The sequence below is a fragment of the Phocoena phocoena genome, chromosome 20, assembly GCF_963924675.1.
Source record: "Phocoena phocoena chromosome 20, mPhoPho1.1, whole genome shotgun sequence".
NCBI classification, from domain to species: Eukaryota; Metazoa; Chordata; class Mammalia; order Artiodactyla; family Phocoenidae; genus Phocoena; species Phocoena phocoena.
Window position 1 is genome coordinate 13,528,565 of NC_089238.1, and position 21,703 is coordinate 13,550,267.

The following is a 21,703-nucleotide window of genomic DNA, read 5'->3' on the forward strand; positions in this document are numbered from 1 at the left end:
CACTGCCTTTGTTGAAGCATCCGTCATCTCTTACTCCGAAAGAAAGTTACTTTCTTCTTTTGCATCAGAGTGGCTATTAATCGTACTCCCTTTTCTTGCATTTAATATCCAGCTCTGTGCTGGATACATTTAGACCTAGGCATCATCTCGCCACCTCCTTAAATCTCCATTTTACAGACGAGGAAACAGGCTCAGTGAAGTTAAACTGCTCACCCAAGGTGGCAGAACTCCTAAGTGCTGGAGACAGGACTCACACCCAGGTTTGCCTGCCTCTAAAATGGAAGCTACTGACCAATATGCTACACTGATGTCAGCATGGGTCAGGAGGGGGACGGTACGGGGTGGGTAAAGTTCCAAACTCTGGAGTTCCAGAGATGGGAGAGAAGGCCAGAGAAAGGGTGGAACAGGGAGGTAGCCTGAGTCCAATCACATCCCTCCTCTGCTCAGAGCCCTCCCATGGCTTCATCTCACTCAGGGGAAAAGCCAGAGTTCTCACTGTGGCCCACCCCACATGGTCTGCCCCCATCACCTCTCCCACCTCCCCTCCCACCACTCACCCCCTCACTCATCCTGCTTCAGCTACACTGGCCTCCAATGGTCCCTGATCATGCCCCAAAATACTCCTACCTCAGGGCCTTTGCACTGGACACTCCCTCTGTCAGGAAGGGAAGGCTCTTCCCCAGAGGTCCACATGGCTCCCTCTTTGGGACTCAGCTCAGGTACCCACCTTCTCAGTGAGGCCTCCCCTGATCATGCATAAAGTTGCAATCCTGCCATGGTCTCAATCCTGCCTTCCTGCTTTATTTCTCTCCAAAGCCCTTTCCCCATCTGACAAACTAAACTTTCTTGTCTGCCCTTCCTCACCAGAAAGGTCAGCTCCGGGAGACCAGGGGTTATTATTATCTGTAACCCCAATGCCTAGCACAGGGCTGGCACATGGTGGGTACCTGACAGATGTTTGCCCAATGCCTGCATGTCTCCTCCCCCATGCCCACTGGGAGGGAAAGATGTTGCTGAAGAGCAAAGGGCTTTAAAGGTCAGAGCAGCAGGGGCCTGTTCAGACCCAGGGGACAGAGACCCCCTACCTTTCCTCAAACCTGAGCACCCCTGACCCGGCCCCCACAGAGATAGTTCCTAGGGCTGTCATAAATTAAATTTAGGACTTCCCTGGTGGCGCAGTGGTTAAGAATCCGCCTGCCAATGCAGGGGACACGGGTTCGATCCCTGGTCTGGGAAGATCCCACATGCCGCGGGAGCAACTAAGCCTGTGCGCCACAACTACTGAGCCTGCGCTCTAGAGCCCACAAGCCACAACTACTGAGCCCGAGTGCCACAACTACTGAAGCCCGTGCACCTAGAGCCCATGCTCTGCAATAAGAGAAGCCACCGCAGTGAGAAGGCCACGTGCAGCAACAAAGACCTAACACAACAAAAAATAAACAAATAAATAAATTTTTAAAAATTAATTAATTAATTAAATTTATTTTCCAGAGAACATGGTCCTTGGTGTTGAATGGTAGATGTGGGGAGGACATTTGGGACCTGAGGAACAGAGGATATGGGGCTGGGGTGCCAGGTGCCAAGAGAAACCCTCACAGTGACTCCTCAGAGATTATCAATGTCAGCACCTCATGAAGGACCCCCCTCCAACCACCAGTCCCCCTTTACTTCTTCTTCTTACGGCCCCAGCACTGGTGGCCTGCCTTCCGCCCGCCTCTGTCCTCTCTTCTGCTCTGCCAGCTGGGCATGGGAGCCTCCAGCTCATTTGGGCGGCCCCCCCGGTCTGGAACGCTGCCCATAAGCACCTGAGAGGTGATTAGACTTGAGTTGCAGAGAAGAAAAATATCTTGGACAAGGGGGCTAGAGAGCCAAGAGAACAGCATGAGGCTGAAAAAGGAAGGGCAGATGCTGGGACTTCCTTGGTGGTCCAGTGGTTAACACTCCTTACTCCCAATGCAGGCTAAATATGTAATCATTTGAACAGAGGGTAGTTTTGCTTTAAAAATGGTTAAAACCCAATACAGCGGACAGGGTGAGTGGTGGGAGAGGATTCTAAGCCAAAGCAGGAGAGGAGGGCAGGGCCTCAGTAAATAGGTGGACTTTGTTCTGAAGGCACTGGGGAGCCATAGAAGGGTTTTGAGCTAGGGAGGGACATGGTCAGATGTTTGAGTTAGAAACATCCTTCTAACTGCCATGTGGAGGGGGCAGATTAGAGGTTGTGAGTCCAGAGGCCAGGAACCCAAGGAGAAGGCGAGAGCAGGAGCCCAGGCAGAAGAGGACAAGGTTTGTACAAGCAAAGGCTAAAAGGCCAGTTTGAAGGCCAAGGATGCTGGGGCCCTTCCCCATCCCCAGGTACTCACCTTGTGGATAGCACAGCAGGTCCCTCGGCGGGCAGTCTTGCTGGTGGCTGGGACAAGGCGTGACAGGTCAGCTCGAGCAGCCAGGACGTGTGCAATGGAGACATCCGATTCTGGGGTCAGAGCCTCTCGAATTGGGATCAGCACTGCCTTCATGGCCTCTCCTTGGGCCTAGTGAGTAGGAGTAGACATGGAGAACGTGCCCACGAGACCTCCCCAGATGGGATCTGTAATCTTGAAAGCATCTCTTCCTGTCTCAGGGCCTCACTTCCCACATCTTTTTTTCTTTTTTAATATTTCATTATGTTTCTTGTTTGTTTGCTTTATCGAAGTATAGTTGATTTACAATGTTGTGCACTTCCCACATCTTTTAGTAAGGAGTATTGCTCTAAATACACTCCCAGATCAGACCAGGGAATTCTAGAATGCCCTGGGGGCCCTGAGATTCCAGACCCCCAAACCTCACAAGATTCTAAAATGTCCTGGGCCTCAGAACCAGCAAGAGGGTCATATCCCTGGCCCTCATGTCTCCTCCCTGCAGCTGCAGCCCTCACAACTGCTCCTGCCTTGGTCTTCTGCCCACACCTCTGCCCGATCACTCCAGTGGAAAGCAGATGTTGTGAGGTCCAGGCGCTTGAGGAGGAGGCAGCGGCGGCAGCAGTACTGATCTCGCAGGCTTTGGTACAGAGACTCCAATGCTTCCTGGGGGAAAAGGTCTCAGTCATGCCAGGGGCCCCCCCCTCACTCCCATTTCTTTTCACATACATACAGCCATACACAGCCTTACCCATCTAGGTGCATCCAGCGGGTAGCTGAGGAGAGGCTTTAGGGACCCTGCGGGCAGGGAAGGCAGCAGCTCCACGATCTGATGAGAGAAGAAGGAGGCTGGGGTTGACCGGGCAGAAATCGGATAGACTCCACCGTGGACCCCAGTTCCCCACGACCCTGAGGACCCCGGCCACAGAACCAAGAATGGCAGTCACAGTTGTAGGAAACATCCGTGGCTGTGCACTCCTCCCAGAGCCACTTTTGAAGAGGGGGCTGTCCCCCCTACGAGGAGAGTGAGGTGAGCCGGGTGCGGGGGGGGCTCCAGCCCTCTACCTTGGCATGCAAGTCTCGAAGCAGCTGGCTGGCTGCGGTCCCCGGCATGGGTCTAGGCAGCCCCAGGGCTTGGAGAGTAAGGACCATTTCCTGGACCAGGCCAGATCCCTCCTCTGCTCCCTCCACACCGGACTGCTCAGGGCTGGGATCCAGACGGGACTGCAGGCGGAGGAGGCGAGCAGCCTGGACCTCCGAGCAGAGAAAGCCTAAAAGTAGGGAAAAGGAGCAGTGCAATCAAAGAGGGCTGCCACCCCACCTACCGGGGTCAAAAAGTTCAAGCGGCTTCAAAACCTCCCGCCTCCTAGTTCCGCCCACCTAGAATCCTGCTTCTACCTCCAGAATAAGCCCCACTCACTTCGAGACCCAGCTCCCTCTGCAGATTTTTCAAACCCTGCCCACTTCGGAACCTCCTGTCCCGCTCCGTCTAACCCAACCCATGTGAGCTTCAAGACCCACCATCAAAATACTAACCCCGCCCATCGCAGAGCCCTTAGCCTAGCCCAGTGTTCGGACCCCACCCACCTCCGTCCGGCCCTCTCGCTGGTCTCAAAATTCTGACCACGCCCCCTAGGGATCCCGGGCTCCACCTCAACGCGCAGAGCCCGCCCCCCTCGAGGCTGTAGCCTCGCCCACTTCCGCATTCCGGCCAGCCCCCTCCTCACGCAGCAGGCGCAGGCGCACGCCGGGCTCCCGCAGCGAGGTCCCGCAGTTCCCGCCGCAGAGCTTGCGGTCTGGGCAGTGCAACTCCCGCAACAGGCCGGCCAACTGTCGCAGGAATTCCTCCTCGGGAACAGAACCTGCCGGAGGCGGTAGATGTCAGGGCGTGGCGGCGCCACCCATGGCTCCGACACTCCCAGCCTCCCGCTCCATGCGTACCGTCGCCGGCGCTCAGCGCCTCCGTGCCCTCCTCTCGCTGCCGCTCCAGGGCACCCAGAGTCGCCAGCTCCGCCGCCAGCCGCGCGCACAGAGCCCTGAAGTCTGGGCACGAGGTTCCCAGCGACGCCGACCCCGAAAAACCCTCATACCTGCGGCGCGGCCGAGGCAGCGGGAGGGGGTGGGGGAGGTTAGTAGGAATTTCTGAGGGCAAACCTGCCCCTTTCTGCACCCCCAGCCACAGCCCGCTCCCCTTACCCCAGCGCCAGCAGGTCCCGGGCCACCGCGGCCCACTCCCTCTCCTCCGCCTCCGCCCCCTCCATGAAACTGCAGCCCCTTCGCCCGGCGCGCGCTCCCCCTGCCGGTCGGTGGGAAGCTCCGCCCCAGGAATGGCGTGCACCCCCCCCCCACCCCCACCCCCCGTAACTGACCAATCAGCCTCTTCTTGCTAAGGGCCTTCGTCATTTCAATTGGTGCAGAAGGAGGCAGAACACGCCCCCGGGCTCGCCTCCAGAGCCGAGCAGTAGAGCACCGCCCTTCGGGTAAGCAGTCAGGACACTGGAAACCCCCAGCGGGCGTTCTGAATCCCGGCTGTCGCGACAGACCAGCGATGTCGCTACTGCTGCGACGTAGAAGCAACTTCGGCTTCCTTTTCCTCAGCCTCCCTCAAATGCCCTCTGCTTTTAAAGCAACTTTGACCAAGTGTTGTTCTCCCAGCTCCTCTCCAAGTCCAGAAACTCTTTCCCTCCTTTCCTACTTAGAGTTGGAATTCTGTCAGGGACCCAGGAATCCCAGCTACACACACACACACACACACACAGACACAAAACCGAGTTAGTCCGTTGGACCTTCACCCCTCTGCCCCCCTGAGGCTTGGAGAGAGGGAGCAGGTGCAATAGATTATGGTGATTAAGAGATTGCACCCTAAGAGTGCAATCTTGTCTGCAGGCAAAGGTTAGGATTTGACTCCACCATTCACCACCATCGTGTTCCTGCCAAATTTCTTGACATCTGTGTAATGAGGGTAATAACGCCTACATTTTACAGTTGTTTGTGAGGATTAGTGCTTAGCAGACATCTACGGGGTACTCTATTAAAAATGACTAACATATATTAAGCATTTCGTGTGTGCTACTCGGCTAAGTATCTTATCTCTATTTTATGGAAGAGAAAACTGTGATGCAGAGAGGATGAATCACAGAGTGAATGCATGGTGGTGCCAGGACTCCAAATTCAAATCTGATTCCAAAGTCCGTGCTTTTAACCACTTAACCTATTACTATTGTTATTACTGCTCTTGTTTTTGTAGCTGTTGTTAAAATTATTGTTCCAGGTTTACTCTCTTCCCGACTCTATCCTGGTCTCCTGTAGTTTCTGTAGTTCTACTGGGAGTGGGAGTGAACTGGGAGTAGAGCCTCAGGGAAGAAAAGGGCCAGAACCTGTTTCTCCAGGGCAGAGCCTACCCTTAATCTGGTTCCTCCATAGTCCTGCGTACCCCAAGGCTGGGTACTCAGGGGGCATTTGTTGACCTTAATAAAATACTAAAAATTGATCAGGCCAAAGCCTTGTAGTCATAACCTTGACTCTACTCTTTATAGTGTACTCCATATCTAAATTGGTGAACTTGACCTTCAAAACGGATCCAGTATCTTGGCCACTTCTCCCCGCCTCCACTGCTCTCACCCTCGTCCTGTGCACCACTGTCCCCCCTGGACCATCCCAGCAGCCTTCACCATGTCTCCATGGCCCCTCCTCCCCAATATCTGTCCCCCACAGGCAGCAAATGGGAACCTATGAATACCTGAGTCAGTTTACATCCCTCCCATGCTTGGAGCCTTCCTGTAGCTCCACCTCACTCCGGGTGAGCAGAAAAGTCCATGCAGTAGCTTGCAAGGCCCCACAGATCCTCCCTGTCACCTTTCAGCCTTCATCTCCTAAGCACTCCTGCTTGCTTCCCCCCCGTCCAGCTCCCTTGATGTCCCTCAGACTTACCAGGCATGCTTCTCCCTCAGGGCCTCGCACAACTGTCCCCTTTACCTGGAGTGCTCTTCCTGCAGACATCCACAAGACTCCCTCACCTCCTTCAGGACTTTATTCAAACACCAGCTCCTTAGTGGGGACTCCCTGACCACCCCAGCTACAACTGCCTGTATCCCCCATCTCCACTTTATTTTTTCTTTATAGTATGTATCATTTCTAATATGTTGTCTCCTTCACTATAAGGCTCATAAGTTCCTTGTGGGAAAGGATTTTGTCTGTTCTGGCCTCGTGGCTTGAGGGATCTTAGTTTCCCAACCAGGGATTGAAACTGCACCCTTGGCAGTGAAAGTGATGTGGAGTCCTAACCACTGGACCGCCAGGGAATTCCCCAATTTTTGTCTGTTCTGTTCACTGCCTTATCCCCAGCGCCAATAAAAAGGGTGTCCAATAAATGTAGAGTGACTGGAGGTATAAATTCAGCTGGAGGATCTGCTTGGGACTAAAGGATGGGAAGGGGAAAGGAGGATTTGGGTAGGGGACTGGTCTGGTGGTTCAGGAAGGTGAATGGATGGGGTGCATCAATGCAAATAAAGAACACAGGCTGAGACTTTGTCACAGACATTTCTTGGAGCCGATATCTCATGCCCCCTCCCCCGATGACAAGGCTGGGTCTTCGGCCCGCATCATCCCCCACTACTTCAGCCTGCCCTGATAACAACATTGAGGTCACAGACTGGCTTAGAATCAAGATCAGGAAGATAAATGTCGGGGTGCCTCTCCCGAGTATGGGGGCCAAGCATCCAATCTGAGGGGCAAGCAGCTGGGAAATTGGGCCTGGGGGCTCCAGGGTCTGAGGTCTTCCTGGCTCCCAGGGTCATCCCTCCATGCACCCCTGATCTAGGGGTGATGAAGAGTAATCATGGATCAGAGGTGGGTATCAGCAGGGAGCAGGACTGGGAGACCTGGGAGAGGCGGTGCTGGGAGGTGGGAGCCAGGGAACCGTCCCCCAGCCCCCCACTTCATCCGCAGATCCCGAAGCACCTTACAGCACTCTGGTCCCCCGTCCCACCCCTCCCCAAAACGAGGTAGGTTAAGAATGGAGCTTCCCCCCGCCCACCACGGAAGGGAGGAGACCGAGGCACAGAGAGGGGGATGGGGACCCAGGCTGCCCCAGCCTCCAGTCCCTCCGCCCTCAGCTCTGGTGGGTCTGACAGTGATGAGAGCTGGGCAGAGTGGGGATGGGAGGGACACCCCCCTTTTCTCTCACCCATCCCAGGGTCTGCTTGAGAGAGCTGAATCTCACAGGTTCCGGATATAATAAATAGTTAATAATTTAAAGGAAGTGACAGGAGGATCCACCCCTCTGGCCCCCTTGACCTATCCCTTGAACCCCCACAAGGCTATCCAAGTCTGGGTAATGAGGAAAGGTAAGTGCACATTTCAAGGTGCTCGGGACCAGATGCAGGTCCCAAGCCCGTACAACATTGAGTTTGTGTTGCTCCAAGACCGTGATACCCGCCCCCCCCCCCAAGCAGGAGGCCATCAGATCTGTGGTACACTAGAATTCCCATTCCACTCAGGGGAAAGTGACCTTGGAATCCCCCTTCCCCAGAAGAGGACTCTCAATGGGCCATGAACCACGCTTTCAAACTTTCCGAAACAACCCCCAACTCTGAAATGGAAGAGAAGGAGTTAACAGAGGGGCAGATCATAAAAGGCTTGGACTAGGGCTAGGACTCAAAGTTGGGCATGGAAGAGAGTCTGCAAGGCTGGCGTGTGTGTGTGTGTGTGTGTGTGTGTGTGTGTGTGGCCTTTGTGCCAATAGAGCCATATCTAGTTGCCTTTGTGCAATGCCCACCTTCCTCTGAGGGCACAGCATGGCCAGCCCCACTCGCCACCTTGGCTGTGTGCCTCTGCTTCATGAACAGCTTGCACAATCATCTACATTAATGCTGGGTCCTAGAGATGGGAGCAGGGGTGCTCTTGGGTGGTCCTGGAATCCAGGAACATTACCTCAAAATGTTTTTTTCCCCTTAGGGTAAAGGGGTAGTTCTGTGGGATACTGAGAGCTTGGGCTGGAGCCCTTGGGACTAGAATTCCAGTGTCTGGGAACTTGGGGTTTCAGGGGCGTATGGATGGCAGGATTCAACGGGCAGCAGGTCTCAGGGGATGCACAAGCTGGGCCTGGGAAATATCAGGCTAGAGAGGTTTGGGTCCAAAGAAATCTGGGAACTGAAGGTGCTAGGGTCCCAGGGAGCCTCAGATTTGTCTCTGGTATGGAGGGACCAAGGTCTTGGGTCAGGGACGATCCCAATATTGTGTAGGCTTGAGTGCTGAATTTGGGGGTCAATGGCACCTTGGGGTCTTGGATCTAGTGCTCCTAAAGCACCTTGGGGTCACTCAGGGGCAAGGGGTCAGAGGTCTGAGTTGCCATGAACATCCCATCTTGTGGTAGCTGGGCTCCCAGCCTTTAGTGGATTGGGGAATTTGTGGGTACGAAGAAGCCAAAGATTCCAGGACATTCTGGGGCTTGAAATGCAAGTCCAAGGAGGATTGGAAGAGGGCTATCTGAGGGGTTGGGACCAATGTGTTGGGCCCTGAGGTGTTGGTTGCCTCCAGTCTTACACCTGCGGGACTAGGCATCTCAGAGTCCTACATATGAAGTCGAAAGCTCCTGGGAACACAGGCTTGGTGTTGGTGGTCTACAGACTTCTTTGATTCCTGGCTCACAGAGCATCTTGGAGTCTTAATTCTGGATCTTGGGCAGTGTGCGTGTGGGGAGGGGGGCTCTGAGATGGGTCTCCCAAGTCATTTGGGTCAGAGAACATCCGTTTGAGCACATCCAAGGTCTCAGAGTATCTTAAGAGGATTCGGTATCTAAGAAGTCCTGGGGCTACAAGAACATCTCAGATACAGGTGCTCCGAGTTTTAGGTGAGCATTCAGGAACGATTTGAGGGTGATTCTGGGTCTTAGGGTCTCAAGATCTGGGAGTAATTGTATACAGGCAGGGTCAGGTACCGGCAACTCCTAATTCTGGGGTTGTAATTTGAGGGTTCATGGTGCCAGGCATGACTGGGTCTAGATTGGTAATTTGAACAGTGAGTCAGGATTCAGAGCCCGATTCTCAGGGATCCGTGTGCTCCCCTGCCTGCCTGAGGTGAAGAGTCTGGGCATCCCTGGAATCTGCTCAGTCTAGGCCAGAGCGGGGCGTTGTGGGGATGGAGAACGGGGACGCCAGAACTCAGGATACCTAGGACCTCTTGGACAGACATCCCAATGAAGCTGGTTCTGGGGTCTCTCAGTCCTACATTTGGGGTCCAGGTTCCAGGTCTGGGGTCTCTCAATCCAAACTCAAGCTCCAAGTTCCGGGTGTGTCTAGGTTTGGGTTTGGGGTCCGAACGGAGTCCGCGGTCCTGGACCCTCAATTTTGGGTCCTCGGTCCGGCTACCGGACCCACCAGGCCGTCCTCACCGCGCCGCCTCCTCGTGGCGACCCCCGCAGCCTGCGCAGCCGCATCGCGCTGCGACCCAGTGGCATGCGCGCAGGGGCGCGTAGCAGCAGAGGCAGGGCACGGCGAGGGAGAGTGCGGCCAGCGCGGCCCAGCGCGCGGCGGGGCGCGGGTGGCCCGGCTCGCAGGCGCACGGGTCCGAGAAGTCGCCCTCGGCATCCGACAGGCAGTGGTAGAGCAAGCTCTCGGCGCACCACAGGCAGCTGAGACGGCGCACCAGCCGGCGACCCGGGTCCGGGGCCTCGGCGCAGCGGCCGCCACGCCCGTCAGCGCGACGGCGGAAGAGCGCGCGGCAGTGCACGCAGCGCGCCGCCTCCTCCGCCTCCGGGGAGGCCTTGGTAGGTGCAGGGGCCGGGCTGGGGCCCGGGGGTGGGCGAACCGGGGGTGCTGGAGGCGTAGCCTCGGTGAGAGGGGCGGGCAGGGCTGTGGGGGGCCCCAGGGCTGCGCCCCTCAACGCGCCGGTCTTGGCGAAGCGCACGACGCAGGTGGATAGGGCGAGGGGTGCGGGTGGCCCAGCTCGCCGGTAATCCTCATAGCCGCGGCCGCCCCAGCCCAGCCCCCCTGTCCCGGCCAGGGGCTCTGAAGGCTCCGGAATCCCCGTGAACGGTAGGAGCGGAGGGTAGCTCTGCGGGACGAAGACAAAGGAGAAGAAGTTAGCGGGGTCTGTGATGCCCCACATCCCACCACAATCCATCCCGGCCTTAGAAGACTCGAGAATCCACAGACCCAGCCACAGGCGTCATTCATCCTAGGATCCTGCCCTGGTATCCTGACTGCCTGGGTCCGGTACTCAGACTTGTAAGTCCTCAGCCCACTCCCCTCCCAGGGACAGAGGACATCTAGGGACCGACAGAAGACTCCGGGCACCAAACCCACACCTTAAGGACTCAGTGGTCCAGGCTCTCAGTCCTGCCCTCTCTCAAGATCCGGGGTCCCAGTACCCAGCCCCCTCTACTCTCAGATTCAAGACTCCTGGACCCCAGCCGTCTCCTCCTTCAGGACGCAGGAGTCTGGTCCCCAGGTCCCTTTTACCCCTTGGATACTGAGCCCTACCCCTCGTGAATTAAGCACTAAAGGTCTCCTTCCACGAGTACCACCAACTTCCTAATATAGTCATTGTCCGAGTCGTCCCCTAAACCTCTGTGGAATTCAGAACTTTCCAGTCTCCAAGAGCGCAGGAGACGCAGGAAGCCCTCACCCAACCTTCCGAGGAACCCAGGCCTAAGCTCCCCCGCCATAAGTCGGGTCAGCCATCCCTTAGAATCTGTGGTTTCTTGCCCCTCTGCGGCCTCAGTTCCCGCCCACTTTCGGGACCCCAGCGCCCGGCCTTATTTCACCGGGGGTCGGAGGTCGCACCTGAGCTGACGAGCGGCGGCGCTGGGGGGGCGTGGCCGGCCCGAAGCCAGAAGCTGACTCCACGGTGACGATGGGGGCCGCCGCTGCGGTGGGAGGCGTCTCCTGGTGGCTGTGACTGGAGGAGGAGTCGCTGTCCACGTGGGACTGGGGGAGATTGGCGGCCTCAGAGCCGGGACCCCTGGCACAGCCGATGCCCTTACATAGACCCCCTCCCATTGTGAGCGAGGGCTCTGCGGCCAGACAGGCCTGGGTTCAAGCCCCGGCTCTGCCACTGACTGGTTGTGTGACCTCCGGCAAGTGAGCTCAGCTCTTTGAGCCTCAGTTTCCTCTTCTGTAAAATGGGGATCATAATATTGTCTATTCGTAACGATGTGGTTAGGACCCACTGTAAAGGGCATAAACATGCCTGAAGTACAGGAAGAGCTGGAAATGGTTATTATTATTTGACTTTCTCTTCTTATCTGCTCAGCTCACCAACCTACAGAACATCAAACCAACGTCCCTTCTCAGAAGCCCTCTCCCTTGGCTGTCAGCTGCCTTCCTGCCTCCTTCCCACCACCACACCTTTACTGGGGCAGTTCCACCCACCTGGAATGTGTTCCTTCCCATCCAAACCAAGCTCTGTCCTTTACGAGCTTCTCAGACCCTTGGTTTCCTTTCTGTAACTTGGGAATAATTCCCACCTCATCCGATTCCTATCTTCAATAAACATTCATTGAGCACCCACGACATGCCAGGCTCACAAAGGCCATCGGGAGGGTGTGAGATGGAGCATGGAGAGCACAGCATCTTTCCTGAGTAAGTGCTCAATAAGTGGGACCTGTCTGTGTGACTTTGTAGACCCACCTGCATCTCCCATTACCCTGGGAATCTCCCTTTTCTGCCCAGGGAACCAGTTTTGTTCTTCCAAGTGTTCTCGAGCAACTCCCACTGTACCCCAGCAAGTGCCAAATCGAATCCGACATTATGTGCATTTATTCATTCAATCAATTTATTCAACACATATTTACTGAACACTTACTGTCTACCAGGCACTGTTTTAAGCATTGAAGATGCAGCAAGAAAGCAACAAAAGATCCTTGCCCTCCTGGAGCTGACATGCTAGCATGAGAGATGGACAGTAAAGTCACTGATAAGAAAACTGTCTATGGGGAGAGGAAATACGAAAAATATCTTAGAAGATGGGGATAAAGAGTAGGGTAAGGAGCACTGGGAGATTCTAAACAGGTTACTCAGGGAGGGCCTCACTAAGGTGATGTGTGTGTAAAGCCCTGAAGGAAATAAGGGAATAAGCCATGTGGAAATTTGGGGAAGAGTGTTCTAAGACAGAGGAACGGCGAGTGCAAAGGCGCTGAGACAGGAATGTGCCTGCCTTTTCGGAGTACCAGTAGGAGGCCAGTGTGGCTGGAGCCAAGTGAGCATGAGGGAGAGTAAGAGGAGGCCAGATTGTGTGGGATCTTATGTGCCACCGTGAGGACTTTGTCCTTTACCACGAGTGAGATGGAGCCTGGGTAGGGTTGTAAGTGGGAGATAGCCATGATTTGACTTAGATGTCGATAGGGTCCCTCTGGCTGTGTGTGGGGAAAGGAGATGGTGGGGAGGGGGCAGTTGATGAGATGGTCCAGTGGGGAGATGAGGTTGAACAGTAACCGGGTTAGAGGCACACTCCGATCATTTTGAAAGTGGAACCAGGGAATTCCCTGGAAATCCAGTGGTTAGGATTCAGTGCTTTCACTGCCAGGGCCTGGGTTCAATCCCCAGTCTGGGAACTAAGATCCCACATGCCATGCAGTGCGGCCAACTTAAAAAAGAAAGAAAAAAAGTGGAGCCAATATTTGCTGACAGATTAGATGAGGGGCGTAAAAGAGGAGAGGAGGCAAGGATGACTCCAAGGTTTGTACCCCTGAGAAGGATGGATTTCCCATTAATTTGTTCATCCATTTGCTTTTAATATTTACTCATTTTTATAGTGTACCTTAATATTTTTTCTGCCTTTCCACACTAGAAAAGAAGCTCCTCGAGGAAAGGGACTTTGTTTTGTTCACTGATGTATCCCCAGTGCTTAAAACACTTCTTATTCAAGGTGTTCAATAAATACCCTTGAATGAACATATAAATCAGGATAGAACAGAAAAACTAGAATAACTGGGATCAAAATTGACACTATTGTTTGGGCCCCAATTCGTGTGCCCAGCACGTGGCATGGTGCTGGATACACAGTAGGTGCTCAAGAATGTTTGTAGCATAGAAAGAAACCCCTGCCCTCCCAGCAGAGCTGCATCCTGGAGACTCACCGTCAGAGGGCAGGGAGTGTCTGCGGTATCCTGGGAAGGGGAGGAGGAAGAGGAGGAGGAGGAGGAGGGGGTGAGCGAGCCTGGGGCGGGGAGAAAGGCAGAGAGTGAGTTCCCTGGGCCCCGGCTTCTCCCACCCTCCACCCCAGGCCCCCCCCCCCCCCACCAATGCCCACCACCTGCGCCACTCACCTCGACCCAGTGCAGCCAGTGCTGCCAGCAGGCTCTTCTGGAACTCGTCAGCCTCTGCCGGACTCTGAAACGTCAGCCCAAACTTGCAGTCACCCAGGCTCCAGTGATGGAAGATGGGGTTCACCTTGTTGTAAACCAAGCCTGGCCGCAGGGTACACTCCAAGGTGGTCTGAGGGGGGCAGGAAGGGGCCAGGTCAGATATCCCCCCTTCCAGCCATGCCTGTGACTTCCCCAGACTCTATACCAGAGCATCCCACAAACCTCATTTCTCAACCCTAGGTGTACCCTTGAACCCTGATCAACACCCCAATACCACTCCCCAACTTTACTGAGCACACCTCTGATACTCCAATATTTCCCTCAAACCCCTTGATCCCTACATTTTCCTAACCACCCCCCCCGCCCCATATCTCAATAGGAATCCCAAATTTTATTGAATGCCTCAAAAAATGAGTCAACCTCTTTCTGAGAGCCAATATCCCCCATGTGACTCAATCATACTCCCCAAGTTTTACTGAACATCTCAAAATGTTATTGTTAATCCCCTTCTGATGCCCCAATAAGCTCCCCAAATATTATCCCCAAATTCTTAACAAACTCCCACATATTTCCCCTCAGATGCTGGTCAACACCCTAGAAGTTCCCTCATCTTTTTGCCCAACAACACTATATTCTTCCACACCATGTCGAACCCCCCTACATTGTTCCTTCCGATCCTTGCTCTGAAATTCAACCCTTACTCCAAGCCTTTTCAAACGATCCAAACCTTTCTACTACACCCCCAGCTGCAACGTCAACATTCTCTTTCCATTTCAGGCCAGACAGCCCAGAACATTCCTGCTGAACCCACATTAGGATTGTAAACCCTATTGGACACTTCCAGACGGTCCCCCCACCAAATGCCTCCATACACTTAGGGCAGACAGGGGCCAGTGGTGTAAAATCCTCGTGGTGAGAATCTCTGAGCAAGATGGAGCCACGGGGAGGGTTCCGAGCCGAGGAGGGATAGGATCTGAGTCAGGTGTTAGCCCAGCCCCTTTTGAACAGACTGAGGTTGGGGGAGGGAGCAGCAGAAGGGCAAAGAGACCAGTGCGAGGCTGCTGTGACAGTCCAGCAGGCAACGGCAGTGGACAGGACCTGCTTAATACCCCCAGTAGTCCCCAAACTCCCCACTCTCAGACAGAGGACAGATATGCTTCCAACTCCATCCCACACCCCGGTGCTGCGAGATGACCTGACCTCACCTCTACATCCCCAGTCCCATTCCCCTACTTCCCCACACCCTCACCCTACCCCCACGCCCCAGGGTGGCTCACTTTCTGGTCCCGGAGGCGCTCCCCGTGGATGACGTAGTGCCCCTGGCGGGCCCCCCCCTCGGGCCTGGCCCCTCGGACCCGACATACGCTCACCTGGCTGAGGCCCCCGCCCCCCACAGGCAGCCAGCCCCCACTGGAGTCATCTCGGGCCATCACCACGGCTCGGACCCGAACCATGTACCTGGAGGAGGTGGGGGGACAGGGACAACAGGGTCAGTGAGCGTCAATCCTGCTCTCCAATTCAGTGTTCCCCCAACCCTCATCTCTGCTCTTCATCCCTCACAGCTGGATCTACTGCACCCTTAGCCACCCCTACTCACCTTACCTTCCACACCCACCTCCTCCCCTAGGCCCACTGTCTCCCCATATCCGTCACCTCTCTTATGCCCACCTTCTTCCAGCATGGCTTCTTTCTTCCTCTTGCCATCTCTTTTCTCCCATGCCTACCTTCTTCTCCATATCTACCTTTTTTCTCCATACCCACCTTTCCTCCCTTTCCCCATCTTTCCCATCCTCACCCCCATAGCTTTGCTCTTCCACTTCCCTTCCTCCTCCTGCTCATCCCCTATCAACCCTGTCTCCTTCTCCTCCCTCAGCACGTACCCACGGCCCCACCCATCGTCCCCCTCACAGCTGGGTGCCTGCGCATATGTATTTTCTTACAGCCCATCAACTCAGCTCCAGTCCCCCCTACACTGCCTCCGCACCCTGCCGCCCAGGCCACTGGCTGGGTGAGAAACCCAGGCTCTCTTCCCCCCCACCCCTTCCCGGATTTATGAATGAGACCGGATGCAAAGCTCACTGAGTCACCCAGCAACGGGAGATGGGCAGGGAGCAGGGAGAGAACCAGAAATGGCCAGAGACAGGCCGAAAGGGAGATGGAGGCAGAGGAAGCCAGAAACGGGCGACCGAGACACATCCAGAGAGCATTTCATTCACAAAAATCAAGCCTGCTCTCTCAGGCCCCTGCCGAGGAAAGGCAAGGGGCAGAGATTGCGGGGGGTGGGGGGCGGGGGGAATTGATCCCTCCTCCTCTCCCTCCCCGCCCCAGCATCTTTCAGAACCATCTTACCCCGCCCCCCAGCTCAAGGGACGTAGCCCTTCGCCCAGTAATCGGGATCAGCGTCCAACCCCTCACTACCGCCGAGCGCAGGGACCTTGGCGCCCCAGCCTTAGGGACCCCAGCAACGAGGTCTAGCCCCTTCCCCCACCTGCAGGCTGCCGGGTTTCCCCAGCCCTTGGGGAGGGGAAGGGGCGGCCGCAGCGCCCCCAGCCCCCTTTTCTCAATGGGATGGGATTTTGTGAATGAGCAGTCACGTGACGCTGCTTCCTTTGTCCGCCCGCCTCCCCCGACAACAGGTGAAGCAGAGAAAGAGGGCAGGGGTCCCCCCCCGCCGCACCAGGGCCTACTGGGATGGGACGCCGGGCTTTCTGGATGCCCTACGCTCCCCACACATCTGTTTCCCGGGGGGAGTGGTCCCCTGAGTTCCCCAACGGTGAGGGTCCAGTACGGAATTTTATGAATGGGGCGTCCTCCGAGGAAGTCCACGGCCCCCAAATGGACACTGGTACCCCAAATGGCTGCCGCGCAGTTTGGGGGCCCCCACCCCCTTGTCCTCCCAGCTAGGGTCCGGGGGGGCGCCCCGGTGGGCAGGAGGCGCAGCGCGGTGCTGACTGCCCCCTCACCGTGACAGGCGGTCTGTCAGCCCCCGCCCCCTCGCCCCCCTCTGCACCTGCCTGGGAGGCTCCGGCCGGGCTCCGAGCGGTGGCGACGTGGCCTCCTCCTCCTCCTCCTCCTCCTCCTGTTCGCTCCGGCTCCCTCGCTGGCTCCGGCGGCGCTAGAGACGGGCACCGGGAGCCGGGGCGAGGGGGGAGGGAGGGGGAACCTGAAAGATGGGTGGGGGGGAGGGGGCGGCTTGGGGGAGGGGTAAGCGCGAGGCAGGCGCACTTGCCCGCTGGGTCCTAGAGCCCGGCACTGGCTCCTGCGAACAGCCCCCCAGCCCGCATTTTCTCAGCATCCAGAGAGGATCCCCTACTTTCCCACCCATCCGCGCCATTGGTCCCTGAGGATATGAGGAAGGGGTCCGGGACGGAGCCTGGTCTCAAGGTTCTAAAGAGGCGAGGGTCTACGTTTTGGGTTCTAAATGGGAGGGGCTGGGTGCCTGGCTAGGTTCGAAAAGGGGTGGGGCAAGAAGGGAGCATTTGCAAGGAGGCGGGGTCGGAGGACCTGGGGGAAGGAGAGGGGGAAGGAGAGGGTGAGGACGCCGAAGGCGCGGACAAGCGCGTGCGTCAAGAAAGGGGCGGGTCCACGGAGGAAGGACCTTCTGGGCGGGCCCGAGCAAGGAGAGGGTCTAGGGAAGAGAGGTTTCCAAGTCCTAAGGGGGCGGAGCTTATAAGTAAATTGTCTTTAGGGGCTGGACGACGGAGAGCTCCAAAAGGGAGGAGCTACGTAGCAGTGTTTGTAATGGGCGGGGCTTCGGGAGAGAGACTAACGGAGAGGGGCGGGGCATTATAAAGGGGAGGGGCTTAAAACGTTCTATAGGGGTGGGGCCTAGGACTACAAGGCTTGGGGGCGGGGAAGAAGACTCCCGAGTATTTCAAAGGGAAAACCGGGTTCGTAAGGGGCCGTGCCCAAGCTGGCTCACGGAGGGCGGGGCCTCGAGCCCGGGGGCGTGGCCTAGATCTCGGGGTCCGCCCTCGCAGTCTCGCCCACTTGCCTTCACCCGCAACCCCGTTCTTTTCGGTTATTTTCTGCTACGGCCGTTCCCCGCCCTGCCCTGGGCCCAGGGGGCCGCGGTCTGAACTTTGGTCAGCTGGAGGAGTCGGTGAGTGGGATCCTCTGAGCGAAGGAGTAGCCAGGACGGAGCTTGGGTAAAGGGGTGGGGCCTGAGAGTGAGGCCTGCAGCTAGACCAGGAGCGGGAAAAGAAATTTAGGACTAAAGCCTGGGAAGAGGGCAGGACCAAATGATCAACACAGAGAGAGAGATCTGAGGGTTAGAGGTGGTGACTGAGCGGTTAGCCTGACAAGAATACCGGGAATTTGTTAAGCGGAGGCGGGGCCAGACCTGGGGCGGGGGGGTGTTGTGAAGGCCAGATTCTCTGACAATCGGGGCGGGACCACAGGGCGGGGGCGGGGCCTGGGCCTCTGGAGCCTAGTTACGAGTCCAGGGAGAAAAGCTTGAACTCTTTGTAGGCCTTATAGGCTACAGAGCACAACCATCATGAGTGATATGGCCTGAGTGACTGACAGGAAAGCGGGCAAGACCTGTGTCTTGGAGCTTAGAGACCTCAGACGTGGTCAAAGTGTAGGGATGTGATATGAGGGACCAGCCAGGGAGACAGGGACCCAACCTTAGTACACTAGGAGGATGGAGGACTAAGTATCTGAACAGCAACTGTATGGGGCCACGGGGAAGAAGATGTGAACATCAAGAGTCACGGAACAGGAATGCGGGGAGAGACTAGTTGCCTGAGTGGATCTTGGAGGACAAGGGCGGGGTTGGCGCTGACGGATAGGACAAAGTACAGCCAGCCTCGTGGGGTTCCCACAGCCCTGGCAGATTGACTGGCGGAAGTTTTTCTGACCACAGTCCCTGACCTCCGTCAGAAATGGGGAACGTGCAGTCGGAGTCGTCCGCGGGCGGGGGCTCCCGAAAAGAGCAGGCCTTGGACCCGTCCTCCGACTCCCGCCGGACATCACTGTTGGAGCCCAAGGGGACCCCCTCCTCCCCGGCCATGCGCCTGGCTCGCGGGCTGGGCGTCTGGTTCCCTGGCAGCTCCGCGTCCCCGGGCCTCCTGGTACCCCCAGAGCCCCAGGCCTCACCCTCACCCCTGCCCCTGACCTTAGAACTGCCCTCGCCAGTGACGCCCCCTTCAGAGGAGGCGACTGCGGCCGCGGTCTCCACACCACCCCCGCCCCCCGTGGGAACCCTGCTGCCCGCGCCGTCTAAGTGGCGAAAACCCACAGGCACTTCGGTGCCCCGGATCCGCGGTCTGCTGGAGGCGAGCCATCGCAGCCAGGGCGGCCCTCCCAACCTCCGCCCGCTGCCGCCGCCGCCCCGGCAACTAACCGGAGAGGACCCCGACCCTGTCCCGAGGGCCCCATCCCCGACTCCGCCGCCCTTGGAGCCGCCACTACCGACACCTTCCGACCCGCAGCCCCCAGAACGCAGAAGCACTCCTGCTTTGGCCACGTCCGCCGCAACCCCTACAGAAAGCCAGGCCAGGCACGGTAGTGAGGGCCAGATGACCGGCAGAGGGGCACCTCCCCAAGCAGGCGAGGGCGAAATGGCCCGGCCTGTGGCCTCCGAGCCCGGCCTGAGCCTGTTGTGTAAAGTCACCTTCAAGTCGGGGCCCCAGCTGTCCCCTGCGGCAGCGTCGAGTTCCTTAGCGGCCAAAGCCTCTCTCGGGGGCGGCGGTGGAGGAGGACTCTTCTCCGCCGCCTCGGGCGCCATCTCCTACGCTGAGGTCCTGAAGCAGGGACCCCTGGCTCCTGGGGCCTCTCGCCCCTCGGGCGAGTTCCCTCGGGGAACTCATGAAGCAGAGGGCGGTGATGGAGACGGCGAGGGGTGTTCTGGACCACCCTCGGCGCCTGCGTCCCACTCCCGGACCCTTACTCCTCCATACTACACCACCTTTGTAGGCTCAAAGCCCAAATTTGACTGGGTGAGCCCCCCTGATGGCCCTGAACGCCAATTTCGCTTCAGTGGAGCTGGCGGAGGCGTCGGGGCGCCCCGACGGCGCGCAGTCGCGCTCTCAGGGCCCAGGGGCTCCCCGCCGCCTCCGGCAGGGCGGATGCATCCAGCTCCCAGGCCCCGGAGGCCCGCACCCGCCTTGCTGGCGCCGCCTGTGTTCATCTTCTCGGCGCCCACCAATGGCGAGACTGCGCGCCCCGGGCCTCCCAGCCCGCAGGAGTTGCTGCCGCCGCCGCCAGCGCCGCCGCCGCCGCCCACGCCACCACCCACGCCGCCTCCCGCGCCGCAGCCGCCAGTACTCCAGCCAACGCGGCTGCCCGTGGCGCTCCCGCCCACCCCAAGCCCTGGCCACTTGGAGTCGGCCGTGGCTCCCGCCCCGGCTCCCGCTCTGCCCCTCGCCTTGGCCGCTGACCGGGCCCCAGGCCCGGCCTCACTCCCGGCTCCAGCTCCCACCGTGGCTGAGCCATCGCCACCTGCGCCCGCGCCCGTCAAGGTCCGCACGCGCCGAAACAGGGGTCCCCGCGCAGCCCGGGCCGCCCCGCGTGAGGATGGCGCGCCTGGAGATGGTCCTCGCGAATGTACTGCAACTACTGTGACTGACAGCGGTGGTGGAGGGGGTGGTGGCAGCGGGGCTCCTCCAGCGGGGACGGTTAACTCGGGCGCCACGCGCCACTGGCCACCCTTCCAGGTGCTTAAGTCTTGTCCCTTCAAGTGTTACTGCCGCCACCAGCCACGTCAGCGCCGCCTGCCACGCAACGTGTCTGCCTGGTGAGGGGCGGTCGGGGAGTAGGGAGTGGAGTTATACCCTTCCAAGTCCTGAACCCGACTTTCCTGGAGTGCCCCATTCAACCTTTGGCGTCCTGACCCCAGCTGACCCTAGACCCTCCCCTTGGCTGCATCTCAAACCCAGCTGAGCTCCAACCCTTCAGAACCAAGAGGAGCCTTGATATCATGCTGATCCCTGACAGAGAACACCTTGACCCCGCTCCTTAGTATCCAGACCTCCAACATGACCCTTGGCCCTCTTATTACTCTCTGGAGCCATCAGGGAGGGAAAACTGGTCCCAGCTGGCCTGACCCTATTCACTGCATTGACCCTGTCCCTGGTGACATCAAGGACCACATCCCAGGCTCTTCAGGGATGGGATGGGAGATGATGGTCTTCTGGAACCAAACGGGTATAAATGCAGGCCTCCAAAGGAAGCCCCAGGCCTAGCCCCCCAGACTCCTTACCGCTCCAGCCTTTAGCACCTTCTCCCGACGGACCCAAGACTTTGACCGCCAGAGGGCACTGATATCCCAGTCCTTGTGCTGCAGAGGTTACTCCTGATTCCATAGATTCAGGGGAGACACTGCATCCTGCGGTTACCTCTCCTTCACCCCTAAATCTCAGGATCTGGTCATCAGGGTCTGTCTGACCCTGGCTCCTGAGGAACCTGAATAACTGGGAGACCCTCTTCCCTGGTACCTCTGGGGCTCAGCTGGGACCTGAAGGGGGAGTTGGGAGAACTACTATCACCAACCCTCAGCCCCCTTTCCTACTAAGTTTAAGTGGATACAGCCCGGCCCTAAACTACCTTTGGGATATTCAGACATGGTCCCTTATACAGATGGAGAAAGTGGAGCCTAGAAGGGGTAAGGGCCTGGCCACATAGCCAGGTCCTGAAGATTCTACCTTCTCCCTAGGCTAAGCACACCCACCAACCACCTGAGTGAGCCACCCTGGGTCACCACCATCAAGCTGGCCGGCTCCCTGGTAGCTGGGCTGGAGCACTACGACTTGCAGGCTACCCATTCCAACTGAGTGCAGTCTGCTCAATGCCCTCTGCCTTCCCCTCCTTGACAATAAAATAACCATCCAGATGCCTAGATGCCTGTCAGTCACTGGCTAAGGGTTGAAGGGGTGGGGCGGGGCAGAGGTCTCCATGAAAGCACCACAACCTGGCAACAGGAGGCTGGACTCAGACTAGCAATAAGGGAGGTTCCATTCATCCAGCATGCGGACTGATGCACCCAGGGGTGAGATGTTCACAT

At 57.5% G+C, this 21,703-nt stretch overlaps 3 protein-coding genes across 5 annotated transcripts; 1 reads left to right on the forward strand and 2 right to left on the reverse strand.

Moving 5' to 3' along the window:
- Window positions 1–1,664: 1,664 nt before the first annotated feature.
- FAM98C (family with sequence similarity 98 member C) lies at window positions 1,665–4,654 on the reverse strand. 2 transcript variants are annotated; one of them, XM_065899543.1, is made up of 8 exons: window positions 4,590–4,654; window positions 4,335–4,483; window positions 4,121–4,255; window positions 3,459–3,664; window positions 3,145–3,222; window positions 2,943–3,059; window positions 2,361–2,528; window positions 1,665–1,805 (listed from the first exon to the last, which is right to left on the reverse strand). In XM_065899543.1, the coding sequence occupies exons 1-8, from the start codon at window positions 4,652–4,654 to the stop codon at window positions 1,665–1,667; spliced, it is 1,059 nt and encodes a 352-aa protein (XP_065755615.1). The 2 variants fall into 2 exon arrangements, with proteins under 2 accessions (XP_065755615.1, XP_065755616.1); XM_065899544.1 differs by lacking the exons at window positions 2,361–2,528; window positions 3,145–3,222.
- Window positions 4,655–9,779: 5,125 nt separating this feature from the next.
- Window positions 9,780–15,152, reverse strand: SPRED3 (sprouty related EVH1 domain containing 3). Of its 2 annotated transcripts, XM_065899482.1 has the most exons (5): window positions 14,976–15,152; window positions 13,660–13,828; window positions 13,471–13,550; window positions 11,177–11,320; window positions 9,780–10,445 (listed from the first exon to the last, which is right to left on the reverse strand). In XM_065899482.1, the coding sequence occupies exons 1-5, from the start codon at window positions 15,150–15,152 to the stop codon at window positions 9,780–9,782; spliced, it is 1,236 nt and encodes a 411-aa protein (XP_065755554.1). The 2 variants fall into 2 exon arrangements, with proteins under 2 accessions (XP_065755554.1, XP_065755555.1); XM_065899483.1 differs by lacking the exon at window positions 11,177–11,320.
- A 3,387-nt stretch (window positions 15,153–18,539) lies between these two features.
- On the forward strand, window positions 18,540–21,473 carry GGN (gametogenetin). The gene is made up of 2 exons (XM_065899534.1): window positions 18,540–20,437; window positions 21,356–21,473. Exons 1-2 carry the CDS (start codon window positions 18,585–18,587, stop codon window positions 21,471–21,473), a joined length of 1,971 nt encoding a protein of 656 aa, XP_065755606.1. The 5' UTR covers window positions 18,540–18,584.
- The last annotated feature ends 230 nt before the right edge of the window (window positions 21,474–21,703 follow it).